Genomic DNA, 18241 nt, shown 5'->3' with positions numbered 1-18241 from the left:
ATGTTCACAGCACAGTCCTTCTGTGATGATGGTAGTCAATTATTACTCTAATTCTATTGATAAGCAAACAAAGTCTCAGAGTTGCGTTACTTTTCCATGGTGACAAATACAGAACTGGAATAAAACCCAGACCTGCCTCAAAATACAGGGACACTTCCACTTTTCTTCAGTTTATTTTCCTTCCTACCTTTTAAACCAGAATCTTCAACCTGAAAATTCTCCACTTTCCTTAATTTTTCTTCAACACTTTACTTTCCTGTGTAAAAGACTTTCAGTCTCTACTCCAAACCAGGACTCAAAGCTCAATGACTTTATATACAGAAACTGTAGAAACAGATCATCAAGAAAACTCAAGATACTTAGAAGGCACATACATTTATTTTTCAGAATGATATTAGGGGAAGATTAGCTCTGGTAGGGAAAATGTTTTGCAGTTAGATATAATTATTTAGTTAGAAACATCATGAATCTAATGTTATAATGCATTTCTTATTTGATTTTAAAAATGAACTTAGCATCTTCTATAGACAGAAATGCTAAGCGTAGTGGAAAGAGGGCAAGCAAGTTAGCCATTATAATTACTAGCTAATACTCATGCTGCACAACAAAATGTTCAAAATGCAAGTAAATGTAACATCATAAAGTGAAAACAAAATGTTTAAATTTTTGCAGATGTTCAAAATAAAATTTTGAGTGAGACGTTTACATTTCTTCAAATGTTAGGAAAACAGCGACAAGAAGAGAATGGTAAGCTGTCATCAGAGAAATGTAAATCAAAACCACAATAGGTATCACCTCACACCTGCCAGAATGGCTATCATCAAAAAGACCACAAATAACAAATGTTGGCAGGGATGTGAAGAAAAGGGAGCTGTTGTACACTGTTGGTGGGAATGTAAATTGGTGCAGTCACTGTGGAAAACAGTATGGAGGCTCCTCAAAAAACTAAAAATAAAACTGCCATAAGTTCCAGCAATTCTACTCCTGGGTATATATTTGAAGAAAATAAAAACTCTAATCTGAAAAGATACATGCACCCCAATGCTCATGGCAGCATTATTCACAGTAGCCAAGATATGGAAGCAACCTAAGTGTCCATCAACAGATGAATGGATAAAGAAGATGCGGTACATATATACAATGGAATATTACTCAGCCATAAAAAATAATGAAAATTTTTCTACTTGCAACAACATGGACAGACTTGGAGGGTATTATGCTTAGTGAAATAAGTCAGACAGAGAAAGACAAATACTGTATGATATCACTTAAACATGGAATCTAAAAAAATAAAACAAACTAGTGAATTAAAAAAAAAAAGAACGAAAGAAGCCTACCCAACACCACCAGAGGTCTCTGCAGCTGAGTGTTGGGTTAGAATTTCCTCTCCAAGACTGGCTACTGACTGGAGGAGGCTCTTCTGCTCTGCTAATTCCTGTTCCAACTCCTGCTCAAGGAAAAGGACAAATAAAAACATCTTTGTTACTTTATGATTATTGTCTACAGTCACAGCTCTATGTCTAGAAAATTCTCAGAGAACTTTGGTAGTAAGTTTTTAAGTTTGCACATTACACAAAAGGTGTGGTTTAGGTAACTGTTCAGACATGTCTCCAAGTCTTCTGTAGCTTTCTTTGGCTTTGATAAAAGATAATCTCTGAATAATCTTGGGGAAAAAAAAAAAAAAAAATCAATGAGAAAAGAAACTTTTGCTGGACAATGGTGCCCCCAAGCGGTACAAAATGCACTTTCACTTTTCAAAAATCGATACTGCCTTGTTCTAACTGAAAGAGATCCTTGAGAGCAACAGCTCTTTTCAATTTCCCATTCACTTGATAAATTGCATCATCAATGGACTCAATTTTACTTTTTCATTATTTATAGTAAATGTCTCTACTCTTTGATAAAATATTTTAAAATGCCCTCTCCATAAAGTTAAGATATCAATGAGCAATCCTTCCCAGTCATCAAAGCTCGTTTGTTTCACCTGGCAGTAACTTGCAATCCTATTTTGTGATGGTATCTACTTGAGAGCTGAAAGCAAATTTCATTTCTTTTAAAAACATGTAACTCAGACATTTACCAATTCTCAGAGGCCTTTCTGAGGTTTTTATTATTTATAATAGAGGCAAGACTAGAAATAGAGGGCAGATTATAATTGAGTTACACTGTTTTAAAACTAAGCATAAGCTTTTCTTAGAGAACTGACTTTATAATGACCAGTCATTCCAGTGGTCACAAGTAAGTACATGGAAAGGAAACAGCCAGGTCCTGCTTCTGCCCAAAGAGAAGATAAAGGGGCATTCTATCTTTAGTACAGAAGGAACTTGTCCTTCTAAAACATTTCTCTCAAGGTGTTCGTCTGGTCTATCTGCAGGCGAGAAGGTCAGGAAGTGCGTTACTTTTTGTTGCTGGAGGCTGCTCTGTCGCTGTTGGGTCCACGCAGTCCGAGCTTGAGCCAGCCATTCCTGAACGCCGGGGCTCTGAGTGGCAGCCAGGTCAGCATCGCTCTCCTTCTCCTGGGCTGTCCCCTGCTCTCAACGAGGCAGAAATCAAGAGTCATACTACCCACTGGAAGACCTTAACCAAAACAGAGTGACGGCTCCTTTTTAGCGTGGTCTGAATAATGATACCAAAGTGGCTCCATTTGGACATGAGACCACATTAAAAACAAATGGTAACACAAAACCCACCCAATTTATGGCATTTGCAGGAGGAAGGTGATTATACTCAGAAACACCCGAGGGGGAAAAACTGTCCTTTAGAGGCTAGGATTTTTAGCTGACTGATGTGCTCACCACATTTTATTCTGGAATTTTTTCCATGAGAATATAACTCTAGATCTTATTTCCTTTACTGTCACCACCAGGACTGGACTCCACTGCCATCTGTTGCCACTCTGGCTTTGACAAAGTATGGCTAAAGGAGAAAGCCAATGTAATTACTTATTACCCGGGCAGGAGTTCATTCTTCCTGCTAGACTGTCCTGACGGAATTTAACAGGACCTAAAATACGGTGTATCAGAATGGAGCTAGTTCTGAATGAGTGCCTTTCTATTCCCATATATTTATACGTCAAAGGACAAATTACACCATTTTGGTATGACTTATTTACTAAATATGGATCAGTACCCACTGTATGTCAGGCACTGTTTTGGGCATTGGGTGGTATTCAGCCCAGAAGCCAGACAAGGGCCCTGCTGGGGAGACAAACAATAAACAAACAAGATAAACTGGGATGGTGATAAGAGCTACAAAGAATGTGAAACTAGATAACAGGATGGAAAGTGAAGGGCAAGGGTTTCTTAGGCTGGGCAGGAAGGCGTCTTCAGAGCTGACAACGTGTGTGGAGTGCTGGCAAAGATTGGGGGAGGGGCCTCCAGGCCTAGGGAACCACTGGAGCAAAGGCCGTAGGAGAAAGCAACAGCATCTCAGAGACAGCAGAGACAGGGCAAGCATGGCTGGAGCAAGGGGAGGGGCCGGGGGCAGGCGCAAAGAAAGGGAACATTCTTTAGGGTGATTCCATAGAGGAGTCGTCCTGCGGAGATGCTGCTCCCCCGGCCTCTGGCTCTTCTCTGCCGACTCTGACCACGGAATGGGGTACAGTCACCCCAGCTCAGCCCGCCTGACTGCCCACAAAGACCCTTCTCTTCCTCTTATTTTCAGAATTGTACACTAACTCTTACAGAGAAATAGATGGGGGCTGTTTCCCCTCTGTCTTACCCAACAGAATCTCATAATTAAACTGTAAAATGTTCCAGATCGTCAACCTGGTAATAACTGTATCCATGCTTGAAGTGCAGTGAAGGAAACAGTGAAACCTATAGGTACTATTTATATTTCATCCTTTCCAGATTCTGAGCCACCTTAGCTCACAGGTACTTGCTTTCCTTTAAGATGATCCAGCTCCCCAGTAAAAGAAGGTGGTTTAGGTAGAACAACTGGCGTGCCACTGGCCTAAAACATGTTATTTGCATTTCGCAGGACCTTCAGGTGACTAGTGACACCCAGGTCAGTATGTTCCCCACCCTCCCAGGAGTGCCTCTTCCAGAGAAGCAGTGATCTTCCTGAAGGTGGGAGGTTTGGGGTGGTCCGGCATTCCTCCAGGACTGGAGGCCACACATTTCTGCATAAAGCAGTCTCCCCCATCTGACAACACTCCATCTACCCAGAATAAGCTCTGAGAGATCCTGGCTTTTCCAGGCAAGGAGGAAACAGCAGGTCAAAACAGACCTGTAGAGAATGACCCCAAAGAAGTCAGTGTAACAGGTTGAAAGCTGTCCCTAGTCAAAGCCCCAGTGACAAAACAGTGGCCATGGCCCTGACCTGCGAACTCTCTTTTGTGGGCTCCAGCCACCTCCTCTCTGCCTTGCCCTTCGGTAAAGGTTTGTTTTCAGAGCCCAGCCTGAACACTCCCGTGGAAACTCCTCAGGGCCCCAGCTCACCCTTCTCTGCAGGTAACTATAGTCTGACTGAGAGCTCTGATTTCAAATTCCTCACACTGGGGGAAAATGCCAATTGTACTTGGAAAAATAGCAGTTGAAATCTTAGGTCTTAAGGACAACTTAACCACTTTTACATGCACAGACACATTTCAGATGCTAAGACAAAATCTAAGAAGGGGACTCATATTTGATTAATTGAATCCACAGCTTTAGAAAAAAGGAAATTATGCAGCATCAAAAACAGATGCCTAGTATGCATTTTCTCTGTGGTCAGGTTTGGTTTTTCAGTTAGCCAATTTTTCTCTGGCTGATTTCGTCATTTTGAAACATCGGTCTTGGACCACAGGAAGCAAAAAATGATTAAGAATCGGTTCAAATTTCTTTTCCTTTCCCCTTGGGATACGAAGCCATTGACAGAAGGAATAAAATAATGGTAATTACAGTATCTGAGGTCTGATAACAGTTTTCTGACCTATCTAGGGAATAGGAAATAAGGTGGATTACATAGCCCCACCCAGGTGGGACCCAGAGGGATCCCGCCTCGGTGGGGCTGTGTGAGCTGTTTATTTTGGAAATACTAGAAGAGTAACCATTTTTGCCAGGAACATTCCTTGGAACGTTAGCGAGGATTGGAGAATGCTTAACATTAAATAAAACACTTGTTTATAAAGCATTTCACTATTTATATAGGGTGAACTCTGTTCCTTAGATGAATGATAATGTGTGAAAATGATTTAAACTTATTACAAAGAAAGACATCATGTAACTCGAGAGATGTTATTATATGCCTGTGTCATATAAAGAAGGAAACTATTTTGGGGTGGGGTGGGGAGAACTAACTGGATTATTCACTGATATGCCTAGAGGTCCAATTAGTTAAAAAGAATGGCCATAAGACGTATGACCATTTTACAGATAACTAGCACTGAGGAATTATGTGCGTATGGTCACACATGATTTAGGAAGGTATTCCAGCTCTCCTGAATTATGCAAACCCAACTTCACTGATGTCCACACTCAATGGAAGTTTTTTTTTCCCCCAGTTAACGTTAGTTAATTTTAGATCAACTCCGAATTCTTTACACCGAGGTAAATAATCCTTTTCCTGGCAATAATAATGTAAACAGGACTCTTTATTCCTGCAGTTGGAAAAATAATCTCCTGAACAGCTCTGATTGTATTTAGAAAATCAATATTTTATATCCTGGGAATTCATGAGACGAAAAGATGATGGTATTTATAGATACTTTAAAATAAACAACGACCAATTTCAGTGCAAACACTGCCACATTTTTCTGTATTTACACTTCACACAGCAGCATCCCCAGGGAAGCTTACAGTTGCAGCAGAGTCAGAACTTTAGTCAATGTGAAGAATCCCTGCGGCCAGGATCTGCTGGGTGTGGGCACCAGCCCTACCAGTCTCAGACCAGGCCTTGGAGCATGTCAGGAGTTTTTCCTCCCAAAGAATGCGGTCTGCAAACAGTTGCTGTTATTATTATACTGAGACTGGAGCACTTCCTGTAAGCCCTACTTGCATGAAAATCCTCAGGATTTTTTTGAAAAGTTAAACACTACTATGATCCCTGTTTTACAGATCAGAAAACATCAGTGAGACAAATTTTGGGAAGTTCAAGCATCTTGCCCCAGAGTCACCTACTCAGAAACTGGTGGCGCCAGGCTGGGGAGGTTTCAGAGCAGCAGTTCTAAAGTGATGGCTCGAGAACCAAGCCTGGTTTCTAGAAATGCTTTGTTTGGCACACAAATTACTTTAAAATTTTAGAATAAAATGCCAACGTTTTAAAACTGGAAAATTTTAGATATAAATATGCTTTCTCTGGAAGATCTAGCAATGCTGCCTGTAAATTCTGGAGCTGAGTAATAACTGCTTCTTTGACAGGTGACCAGCTTGCCGAGGTCCTGACTGGGTCAGCTTCACTCATTTATATTCCCTTCCCAGGCCCTGAGGGCTTGCAACTGTGCCAGCACCCTTCCCCTCTTTAACCTCTAGATGTGCCTGTGTATTAGGCTGGCCCTTCCCTTCCTACCTGCCTCTAGGCATAGGACACAACTGGAGACTGAAAAATGATAACTATACCAGACATGAAACCTTGAAGTCCTTCCCTTTGTTTTGGTTTCTTAAAGTTCATTCACACACCAACAATGGGGGGGAAATGAGGGGAAAAAAGAAGCATTACGGGTTAGATTGACAATATCTTTTATAAAACTAAGTGAACTGTGGTATACTCACCCAGTTAGAAAAATCCTTCTAGTTTTGTTCAACTTTAATACTTATAACATTTTACTTTTTGCTTTAATTCATAAAGTCAGACTTTGTGTGCATTTTAAAGTATGTGAATTTAACGTGAAAAGTTGCATTTTGTCTTTATTGGCATTTATTTATCTAATAGTGAGTTCAAGTATTTTTTCATATGTTCATTGGCTATTTGTATTTTTTTTCCTTTGAATCACCTCTTCGTATTTTTTGTCTGTATTTCTATTAGGTGACCTTTTCTTATTTTTTTATTGATTTACAATAAGATTTCTGGAAATTAAGGGAATTAATTCCTGGTCATGTGAATTGCATAGTTTCTTCCGTATTTGTCCATGTCATTTAATTTGGTTAATATTTTCTTGGTCATACAGAACTTTCTCACTTCTATGTAGTAATTTTAAAGAAACTAAAATTCTGGGTTTGGGGAACACTGGCAAAGGTCCTTCCGAGCCCAAGATTTTTTTTTTTAAATACCCATACATCCAGAACGTTTTAGATTTAGTTTTTACATTAAATCTTTGATCCACCTGTGATGCACTTTTTTCTGTAAAGAGTGGGATAGGGAATCTAGTTTATCATATTTCAAGTGGTTTGCCTATTACTTTATTCATTTTAATTTAATTAACTTATTTATTTATTTTTGGCTGTGTTGGGTCTTCGTTGCTGCATGCGGGCTTTCTCTAGTTGTGGCGAGCAGGGGCTACTCTTCGTTGCGGTGTGCAGGCTTCTCATTGCAGTGGCTTCTCTTGTTGCGCAGCACGGGCTCTAGGTACACGGGCTTCATTAGTTGCAGCGCACGGGCTTAATTGCTCTGCGACATGTGGGATCTTCCCAGGCCAGGGCTTGAACCCGTGTCCCCTGCATTGGCAGGTGGTTTCTTAAACACTGCACCACCAGGGAAGTCCCCTATTACTTTATTATTATTTACACAGTGAATCGTATTTTAAACAGTGACTTGAAATGCCACCTTAAACATTTATCTAATGCCCTTGTATACTGGGATCTCTTTTGGGAATATTTATTCTAATTTTTTGTTCATCCATTTATTGTGCCAATACTAATTATTGTAATGTTGTATTTTAATATATAAGAATATTTAACCCCTCATAACTCTTTACTGTCAGAATTTTACAGTTTTTTTCAGGTTTATTTTATTCCAGGTAAACCTGGTATCATTTTGTCACATTTCAAATATATACAGTTAGTATTTTAGTTGTGAATAACTTAAATTTATGTTTTAGTAGAGGAAAATTTGACATCTTTAAGATACTGTATTCCTATCTAAAAATAAAGTTTCTCTCTATTTTTTCAGGTTTTTTTGGTATCACTCGGGTTTTAAAATGTCGAGATTTCAAATACTTTATATTTTGTTCATGTTATAGATGGAAAATTATTGTATATTATTTCACTAACTTTTTATTTATACAGGAAAGTTATGGATTCCCTATTTCATCTTTTTAATAAGCCAGTCTTCTTACTAAATTCTTCCATTGCTTCTAATAGTTTTCTGTTGACTAGGCTTGATGTTCCAGATCATATAATCATATGATTAGCAAAGAACTGAAAATACGTAGTTTAGTCCAAAAAAATTTATGACACTGAGAAAGCAGAAGCAATCGCAGTGAATGTTCATTAAGCTCCCACTATATTTGTGCCATATCCCCTGCCAGCAACTGTACTCAAATACAGATGTTTCCCTCCCTCCTGATACTGGTTCCAAGACCACTCCCTCCCCTTTGATCCCATCTTCTCCCTTCTAACAAGAGGACTGTTGTGGCAATCTCACTTCTTTCTCATCCATTTTTCCTCTACTGAGTTGTTTCCATCTCCCTGTAAACATGTCATTATTCTTTGATATTAAAATGGAACAAATTTCTCCTAACTTACTTCTTATAGTTTATTCCATTCCTCTGTTCCTCTTTATAGTGAAACTCCTGAGTTTCCTGCACCCTTCCTCTCCAACTCCCTTCTCCATTCTCACTTTCATTTCAGAGGGTTTTTTGCCTCCACTATTTCACTGAAAAGCTGTGGTTGGGGTCACAGAAGACCTGCACGTTGCTACATCCAGTGGTCAGTTCTCAGTCCTCATTTTAACTCACTTACCCTCAAGTGTCTCCCAGGAACCCAAATCTCACTTTTCTTCCCACCTCACTGGTGTTTCCTTTTTACTCTTTTTGGTGGGCTCCTCTTCATTTTCCAAACTTTTCACACTGGAGCATCCCAGCACTTGGTGCTCTTTATCTCTCCTCACACCCTTGGTGAACTCATGGAGTCTCAAGCCTTTGAGGACCATCTAGAGGCTGATGATTTGGTCTAGGTCTGTCTCTTGAATTCCAACCACTGCTTAACGTTGAGTACGCATCTCAAACCTAACCTATCCCTAAGGAAACCATTGACCTAACTAGCCCTCCTTCCCCCAGTTCTGTTCCTCAGAGTTTTCACTTTCCCAATTATCCACAATCTAATAAGTCCTCATCACTTCTAACCTCCGAACTGGTCTCTCAGCTTCCACCCTGGTCCCCTACAGCAGTTATAATTTGATCTTGTCACTCTTTTGTCCACCAGCACTCCAATGGCTTCTCAATTCCCCCAGCATAAAAAGCCAAAGGCCATACGATGCCTCCAAGGTCCTCTGCACCCTGGGCCTCTGTTACCTGTCTGACCACTCTCGTCTTGCTCACTCCACTCCAGCCATTGGGCTTACTGAACAGACCAGGTAGGAGCCCACCTGGGAGCCTTTGCCCTTGCCTCCCCCTGAGACTGGAACTCTATCCTTCCATGTCCACATGGCTCACTCCTTCAAATGTAACCTGAGGAAGGCTTCCTTGGCCACCCTGTTTAGAATTGCAAATCCGCCCAGCCTTGCCTTTATCTACCTGCCTTATGGGTATTTCACCTATAGCTCTTATCATCTAACTTAGCAAATAATAATGCACCTTAATTTTATATTACTATCTGTCTCTCCCAAACATAATCCCTTGAAGATGGAATATATAGATATACAGATACAGATAGATGTTGCCCATGCTCTTTCACTCTATCACATAGAATAGTGGCTGGCACATAGTAGTTTCTCAATAAACTTTTGCTTAATTTAAAACAAAAATTTTTTATTTTGGCTGGACTGCACGGCTCATGAGATCTTAGTTTCCTGACCAGGGGTTGAACCCAGGCACTCAGCAATGAAAGCACGGAGTCCTAACTACTGGACCACCAGAGAATACCCACACAGTTGCTTAATTTTTGTGTAAGATAATAATAATTCTAATTTGTATAGATTAAAAAAGAACAAAATCAAAATATTAGACAATAACAGTATGCAAGGTGCGTGGGAAGAAATCTGAGTGAATGTGTTCTAAGTTTCTTGTACAGAGCTGGAAGCAGATTAAGATATTAACTTAGAATTTATTAGGTATGCATGATTAAAAAGTGGAGGAAAAAAACAAAGAAAAGCATTCAACCACTTATAAACAAAGGTTGAACAGGAGAAAGAAGAATAGAAAGAACAGGACAAAAACAGAAAACAAAAAAAAAGAATAAAAGTTCAAACATATCAATAATCACAATACATTTAAATGGACTAAACCTGCCCTTCAAAAGTCAGAGGTTTTCTGACTACATATGTTTAAAACCAACAAAATATAGCTAAATGTTCTTCATAAGAAACAAATTTAAAATATAAGGACCCAGAAAGGGTGAAATCAAAGGAAAATTAAAAGACATATGAGACAAATATTACCCAAAAATAGCTCTAGTCAACTAAAACAAAAATCACTATTAGGGAACGTTAAGGTCATTACACGATAGTAAAAAGGCTCAATTCACCTGGAATATACGACAAGTCTGAAGTTGTGGGCGCTAAATGAAAGAGTCTATCTGAGAAGTAGAATATAGGAGAAATAAAGGAGAAATATAAGAGTGTCATAGGATATCTTCATCCATGACCTATGTTTTAAATATTTTTTAAAATGATGAACTTGATAGATTTTGGTAATTATTTTCATTTTCTTTTCTTTTCCTATGCTGCAGTTTTCAGGTGTCTGCATTCAAATAGTTCTTACAAAACCTGTTTGAAAACCTATGCCAGACTGTGCAAAGCACAGTACATAAGTACGTATCATTCCCCAGCTGTCCCCTTTATGTGTCGCGTGCTCAGAGGCCAGACCAGCCACGTGCAGAGATGCAGCGTCCATGGCTGCAGCCTCACCTGGATGTGCAGCTGCTTGTCCTGCAGCGCTCTCTGCAGCTCCAGGAGGCTCCCCTTGAGGGTTCTCAGCTTCACCGACAGCTGCTCCGCCTCGTCCTTTGTGTGAGCCTTGCCCTCCAGCAGCAGGTTTTCATTGTGGACTGAGAGCTCCGATAAGGCCACCACCTTCTGTTCTATTTCCACCAGCATGTTCTGGAACAACAGAAATAAGGCTGAAATTCACAAACCCTGCCAGTCTCTGCAAAGACCGTGTCTCACAGCGAATCCCAACACTTTACTAGTCTTTCACCAAAAGATCATGCCTCCAGGCTTGTTTGGTTTTTTTAACCTAGTTTTCTTACAACCTTCAAGAACAGTACGTAGATTCTAAAACTTCTTTGAGCTTCCTAATTTTTCTCTTATTTAAGATTAGATATTATATAATGAAAAACATATGGAAAGCACATTTTATATAGCCGACAGATAAGTAGAAAAGACCATTCCTTAGTGGTATCCCATTATTATGATTATTTTACTATTTTAGTGTTAGACTGTTAAGTTTGTGACTCATAATAGTAAAGACATCACATGATGAGCCCTTTTTGTGTCAATTTAAAAAGGACTCTCTCTTTCAAAACATTTTTCTTTGGGTTGACTTTTTTCCCAGATTGATGCTTTTTTTACTTGATTTTTATTATTTTTGTCTTTTGTATAACATATTTTTAACCTCACATTTCTGAAAGTTTTCCTAAGAATTTTACTTCACTTTCTGTGGCAACTCTCTTGTGCTGCAAGGTTTCCTTCTAAAATGGAGGCTAAATCCAGAAGAGAAGCAAAAATAGTCTCCCCTCTTCCAAAGTACGATTTAAAACAAAAACCGAAAAAGAAAAATAACTAAAATAATCAAGCAAAACAAATAACCACATTATTTTCTACAAAAACTGTTCTGTTTTTATATTCCTTAACTCTGAACTCTTTGAAATGCACTTTCTAATTTATCCTCAATTATACATTAATAAGAAAAGATATTTTATTTCCCTGCATAAAATCAGAATTACTACCATCAACTTCTAGGACTGAAGGTATGATCCTAAAACCTAGAACTAAGTGGGAAAGTGAACTATTTCATGAAGTGGGGTTTAAAGGACGATTTCCTGAGGATTATGTTTGTGGAGCTAATATCATTCTGTGCAGGACTGTCTTTCCCATTAGGCACAGCTGACACAGTGCCGAGAGCCCATAACACTTCTGGGGACACAAGAAAATGTCTTAATTTTAGGTTCTTTTAAAATCAGAAGAAAAAAATGAAGATAATAACAATTAATATATAATGATACCACCCCAGGTTATATTAGTCTCTGTACCAAAGCAATTGTAAAATCAAATATAATTTTTAGTATTTTTACAGAGGAAGAGGCCCATGGAAGCAAAGTACCTAGGGCCCCAAGACTCATAATGGGGCCCTAATTCCATGTGATAGCCACACTTATAATTATACAACTGGCTTAAAGGCTTGAATCAATTGACTGAGGAACTGTTGTGTACCTGTGTGATTCCACATGCTTTGAGTTTTAAAAAATACCATTTCAATACTTTGGAAAAGTCCTGAAATATATTATCTCAACCATGGACTTCATGCATAACTATAAAAATAGAGACATCCAAAAGGGAGAGATGGGAGTAATGACGAAACATAATTTTGAAATGCTAGTGCCTGGGTAATTTCGAGTGCTAGAAGGGAATGCTAAAAATACATGTCTCTTCAGAAAAGGAACTTCAGGAAAAAAATGATAGAAAGAATAGAAAACACTTGCACATGGCTCTCTACTCTCCACCATCAAGGCAGAGATGCTTTGAATACACATAAATAAGTTGTCCAAAGAATTTAAAAACCCGAATTATAATAATATGACAAAAAAATCTCAAATCATAAAAGGGATGACCAGAATGACATATGAAGTATTAAGAAAAGAAGTGGCATTCATAATTAATGGCTTGTGCATATTTCCTCCGATTCCACATGGGAGAAATATGGAGTTGTGCATACGGATATTTAACCTTGCAGATTAGGCCGGGTTTTCTAGAGACTCGCTAGTTAGTTAAATGAAAGCACTTTTAAAACGTACGTCACCCATGTGTAAAGTCTACTATGCTGATAATCTTTGGAATTCTATGATTGGTACACGGGAGTTTATCATCTATTCTCTATGCTTATATGTGTGCTTGAAAGTTTCCATAATAAAGAGGCAAGAAAATAATCTTACAATAAAAACCTTGATGCCGTTACCCCTTACCTTAATTTCTAGAGACCTCACATCGAGGAAGGAAATTCTCTCCTCCAGAAGACAACCTTCCCGTGTTCAATCTGTCTGCCTATAACTGACAATTTTGCCAAGTTTTCCACATAATATTTCTGAATTAGAACCAAAATTGCAACAGGCCACCTAGAGACAGCTCCTGTTGTGTTTATCCACAGTCCGATTCACTGATATTAATTCTTCTCGTTGGGTACTTACATTCCTCGTTAGCCACCAAAATAGATACCATAAGTGTTTTGGCATCTCTAGTCTTTAAGAATGGTCCTTCAGGAAGCTGAAAATGTTCTAAAGAGTAGATACTCTTGGTAAAATTTTTCAAAAGATTAAGTCCAAGCCTGGATTTCATTTAAGCTTTTATAAGGTATTGTTTTTCTACTCTCTAAATATATAAAGTATACGGGTTGTGAAAAATCATACAACCATACCAAGCTCTGTTACCATTATGTTTTCTGTAGTTAAAAAATGTGCCTTGTGATGTTGGCATATTCCTTCAAGAACATTTTTGTACCTGGCAGTCCACCAGCTGGGCCTCCATGTCCATGGGCTCCTTGGGTGACCCCAGTGCAATGTCCAGAGTGGCCTTAGTGCTCAAGAGCCAATGGTCCAGCTCATCGGCTTCACAGCGATACCTCTGCAGGGCCTGCTCCTGTCTCTGTTCCTCCAGCTGATCATTTAACTTCTCCTAATGAATTAAGCAGAATGGAACCGAAATCACTCTAAGGTAAAATCATTAGGATTCAACACAGTACAACAACGGTTCTCAGGTCTGAGTGCACATCAGAATCACCTGTGAAACTTAAAAAAAAAAATGAAACAACCCATGTTTAGGCCACATCACAGACTAGTAAATGAGAATTTGGGAAGGTGAGCCTCAAGATTAGTATTTTATAAAAACTCCTACAATGATTCTTTTTTTAAAAAATTAATTAATTAATTTATATTTTTGGCTGCACTGGGTCCGCGTTGCTGCGCCTGGGCTTTCTCTAGTTACAGCGAGCGGGGGCTACTCTTCATTGTGGCTCATGGGCTTCTCATTGCAGTGGCTTCTCCTTGTTGTGGAGCACGGGCTCTAGGCATGCAGGCTTCAGTAGCTGTAGCACGCAGGCTCAGTAGTTGTGGTTCGCGGGCTCAGTAGTTGTGGCACACAGGCTTAGTTGCTCCGCAGCATGGGGGATCTTCCCAGACCAGGGCTCGAACCCGCGTCCCCTGCATTGGCAGGTGGATTCTTAACCACTGCGCCACCAGGGAAGTCCCTAAAAACTCCTACAATGATTCTAACGTGTGCCTAGAGTTAAACGTTCTTAAATAATACATCTACAGGACGAGGCAGGTAATATGAATGATAGAAACTGGTCAAGGATTAGAACAAAGCAATGGCATAAGACAGTAGGCAACTTGGCTTCAATGTCTGGGAAACTGTAGAGAGCAGTGGGGTCTATGGAAAACTGAAGAACATATCTGGTCCACCTAAAAGGGCAGCACCATGCAGTTTCAGGTAACTGATCCCCTACAGGAAAGGGTGGTCCAGGGTTATTAGTTTCTTGAGCAAAGGCAAAAATTCAAAAATTTTGGTTAGATCTCTGAGGATGTTTTAATGATGGCAAATAATTCATATTTTAAAAAAAATCCAGGCCAATTACTTTATTTCAGAATTCCATGACTGAATTCCAGTCATAGAGTGACTGGGGACAGTATTAATGAATCAAGAAGTTAACCCTTAAGATACTCTAAGTACTTTACTTTAAAAATTATTTTATTAGTAATCTATTATTATGTTTTTAATTAAAATTTTTATTAAATTGTTTAAAAGATTAAATAGAGCAGACACGTTGATTTAAAATTTCTCCAAAACCAGAAAATATATGAATACCTAGTCTGACTAATTTTATAACAGGTAAAACTAGAAACAGCCTACATGCCCAACAATGGGGGACGGTTAATTGAATTATGGTAAAATCAGCAGCTAAATAAAATAAGTGTATATAATAAATGATTATTTGCCAGAGAAGCTGCTAGACTCTAGAGATACAAGGACACAGACACTTTAAATTATAGGATCAACAATATGAACATCGTATACGTTTAGGGCCAGGAATGATAAGAGAAAAACAACAACAAAAAAGGAAAATAACTTATTTTTAACACATCTGCTACCGTGACTAAAATTCATCTCTCTATTTAATAATATTAAAGTAACATGAGAACCAGAACTGCAAGAATATTTTCATGAATTAATGTGCTTGAATTGGCTAACAGTTACTAAGGATTTATTCTTCACAGTATTGGTAATACTATTCATAAAAATGCTCTTATTTAAACATAGCACACTATCATGCAAACCTTCTATAATTATTCCTCACAAGACTCATGTCTACCAAGTATCAGTTTTCCACAGTCTCAGTTTTGCATGCTTGAAATGACTCAGAAAGGGGTGAAAAGACACATTCATGGCTGCACACTGACTCAGGGCTCTATTCACGAGGCCCTCCTGGACACACAATACCAGCTTCTGCTGAGTGGGAAACAATAAACATGTCGATCACGTAAGTAGCCCAACATACTTGTCAGCATAACCCTAAGAGTTAATCTGGACCTGAGGGGCACCTTCAGAATGGCTTGTTACCTCCAAAAGCTGTCGTTTCCCTGATGCCTTCATTTTGATGGTGGACATTCGCTCCGCTAAGACAGCGAGCGTGGACTGCAAGGGCAGCTGCTCCGAAGGGTCGGACTCTGGGGGGTCAGACACCAGCTCCTCCGCGAGGGCTGACTGCAGCTCACTGATTTCCTCTTGAAGCATGAGAATCTCATCCATCAGTGCCTGCGGGGAAGACTGCGGAATCATACTCGTGTATGTATTTTTTCGCACTGAGGAATCGTGGCACTAGCTGAGTCCCAGGTGGTTTGATATTAGTGAAGACACTTCACTTGGAAGTCGTTTAACCAACAAACAGGGGACCTACTAACTTAAGTTTCTAAATGACAGTACCAGACTGAATGTCAGGAAATTTCTGATTTTAAGACCATTTGTATTGGTAGCTTAAATGAATTTGAACTAGTTAATTAATCTTTCTGGTTTTCAACAGGCACATCTGTAATCCGACGGGGGTATGCTCAATTATGTTTGAGTCTACAATTCTATGTTGAAAATAAAATTCATCACTTTTTTCCTCAACATCATTCTTCCCACTCTAAACTTCCCTGAGTCTGAAACAGCACTGCGTTTTAACCACAAACTCACATCATACAAGACAGTAAAAATGTGTCACCTGTTTCTGTGCTGTTACCCTCTCCTTATTTTTCTCCTCTCCCCAACTCTAAAATTTGAAGTTTCTCAGGGCTAATTTCCAGGCCCCTTTTCTCTCTTCACAAGCTCTCCCAGGCGATGTCCATTGCCAAGGCTTTAAACCCTTCCTAATGGGGAACACTTAGTAGGAGAATAAAACTCGCCACCCCAAAATGTCTCTGGCATGCAGATTATTTTGAGCTGAAAACAATCAAGGTCCAAAAGACTCAAGAAAAAACTCTGACCTTCCCTCTAAATACCTAAAGAATCTAGAAAGGGGACCTATTACAGGAATAGAGCTATCATCAAGATATCTGCAAAGAATAGGGCTGGGTGTGGTGAGGGAAACTCCTTAAGAGATCAGAGTACACTCTGTGTCCCACTGTCTCTGAATGGCCCAATTAATATTTGTTTACCAAACATTTGCTTTTCCATCTTTATGTGAGTTACCTTTCTCCTCTTTTAAGTCTCAAACCACTACCCCCAATATCCTCCTGTGTCTTTAGCTGAAGATAGTATTTAAGGCGAGAGTTTCAACCATTTTGGCAAGTTACTCAGTTTTCCTGGGTCTCTCCCATGTATACATGTTATTAAACTTTTATTTGATTTTCTCTGATTAATCTGTCTCATGTCAATTGAATTCTTAGACCAGCCAGAAGAACCTAGAAGAGTAGAGGAAAATTTCTGCCTCCCTGACACTTATAAAGGTATATCTCTAACCCAGATATCTGTCCTAAGTTTCAGGCTTGTGTATTCAACTTACACATTTCACGGGTGTCTCCATCTTATCATGTAAAAGCCTGCTTCTTCCTCTGTTGTCCCCATCTCAGTAAAAGGTAACACCCTTCTCATTGCTTAAGCTTGAGACCTAGGAGTCATTCACACCTTCTGTCACCATATCCAGCATCAAATCCGACTGCTTGCACCTCCAAAACGTATCTTGTATGTCTCCTCTGCTCCCACCTAAGTCACGCAAACTCCTTACCTGAATTGCTCTCATGGTCTACATTCTTGTCTCTCCAAACCTCTCTTCACAGAGTAATTAGAGTGACCTTTTAAAGAGGTAAATCAGATCCTCTCAGTCCCTGCTTTAAAATACTTAGTGGTTTCTTGCCTGTAAAATAAAATCCAAACTCCTTACTGTACTCGTGCGGTCTCACCCCCGCCTGCCCCTTGTACCACACTCCCTTCTGGCTGACTACATTCCAGCCTTCAGTTACTCCAGGACCCTCAGCACTTTCTGCCTCAGGGCCTTTGCACATGGTGTTCCCTCAGGCTCTGGAATGCTCTTCTTCCTCTCTCCTTGGAGCCTTAGATTAACTGTCACATCTTCAGAGAGGCCTTCCCTCACCACTGACTCTAAAAAGAAATCTATATTGCTCTCTTTAAACAGCACCCCATTTCCTGCTTAACAGCTATCCCAATTATACACTGTTGGTATTTCTCATTTTTTGTATTTTATGATTTGCTCTTTAGCTGGAATCTTGACAGGAGGAATTCTTTTTTGGGATTTGAATGACATGCTAGAAAAACAGGCCCTACCCCTACAGGAGGCGCAATCATGACTCCAAGTAAAGAATCATTGCTTTTATAGTTGCCAATATTTCCAATGTACCCCTACTTGCATAATTCCCACCTATTCCATAGGACTGTAGGCTTCGCTGTAAGCCCAGTGCCTCCTCAGAGTGGGCTCTTAATAGATATAAAAAACAAAACAAGAAAAACGCTCTTCTTTCCC

At 39.5% G+C, this 18241-nt stretch overlaps 1 protein-coding gene across 1 annotated transcript in view; it reads right to left on the bottom strand.

Annotated features, from left to right (window-relative positions):
- Nucleotides 1-18241, bottom strand: part of SYNE1 (spectrin repeat containing nuclear envelope protein 1) — a 385453-nt gene that overhangs the window by 135839 nt on the left and 231373 nt on the right. Inside the window, exons 93-97 of the mRNA XM_007458743.1 lie at nt 15844-16038; nt 13729-13902; nt 10924-11115; nt 2400-2528; nt 1338-1447 (exon numbers count right to left, since the gene is read on the bottom strand). Of these exons, the coding sequence (XP_007458805.1) occupies nt 1338-1447; nt 2400-2528; nt 10924-11115; nt 13729-13902; nt 15844-16038 (800 nt within the window). The remainder of the gene's footprint in view (nt 1-1337; nt 1448-2399; nt 2529-10923; nt 11116-13728; nt 13903-15843; nt 16039-18241) is intronic.

The sequence above is a fragment of the Lipotes vexillifer genome, unplaced genomic scaffold, assembly GCF_000442215.2.
Source record: "Lipotes vexillifer unplaced genomic scaffold, Lipotes_vexillifer_v1.1 scaffold639, whole genome shotgun sequence".
Classification (NCBI taxonomy): domain Eukaryota; kingdom Metazoa; phylum Chordata; class Mammalia; order Artiodactyla; family Lipotidae; genus Lipotes; species Lipotes vexillifer.
This window is presented reverse-complemented; position numbering and strand designations above follow the sequence as displayed.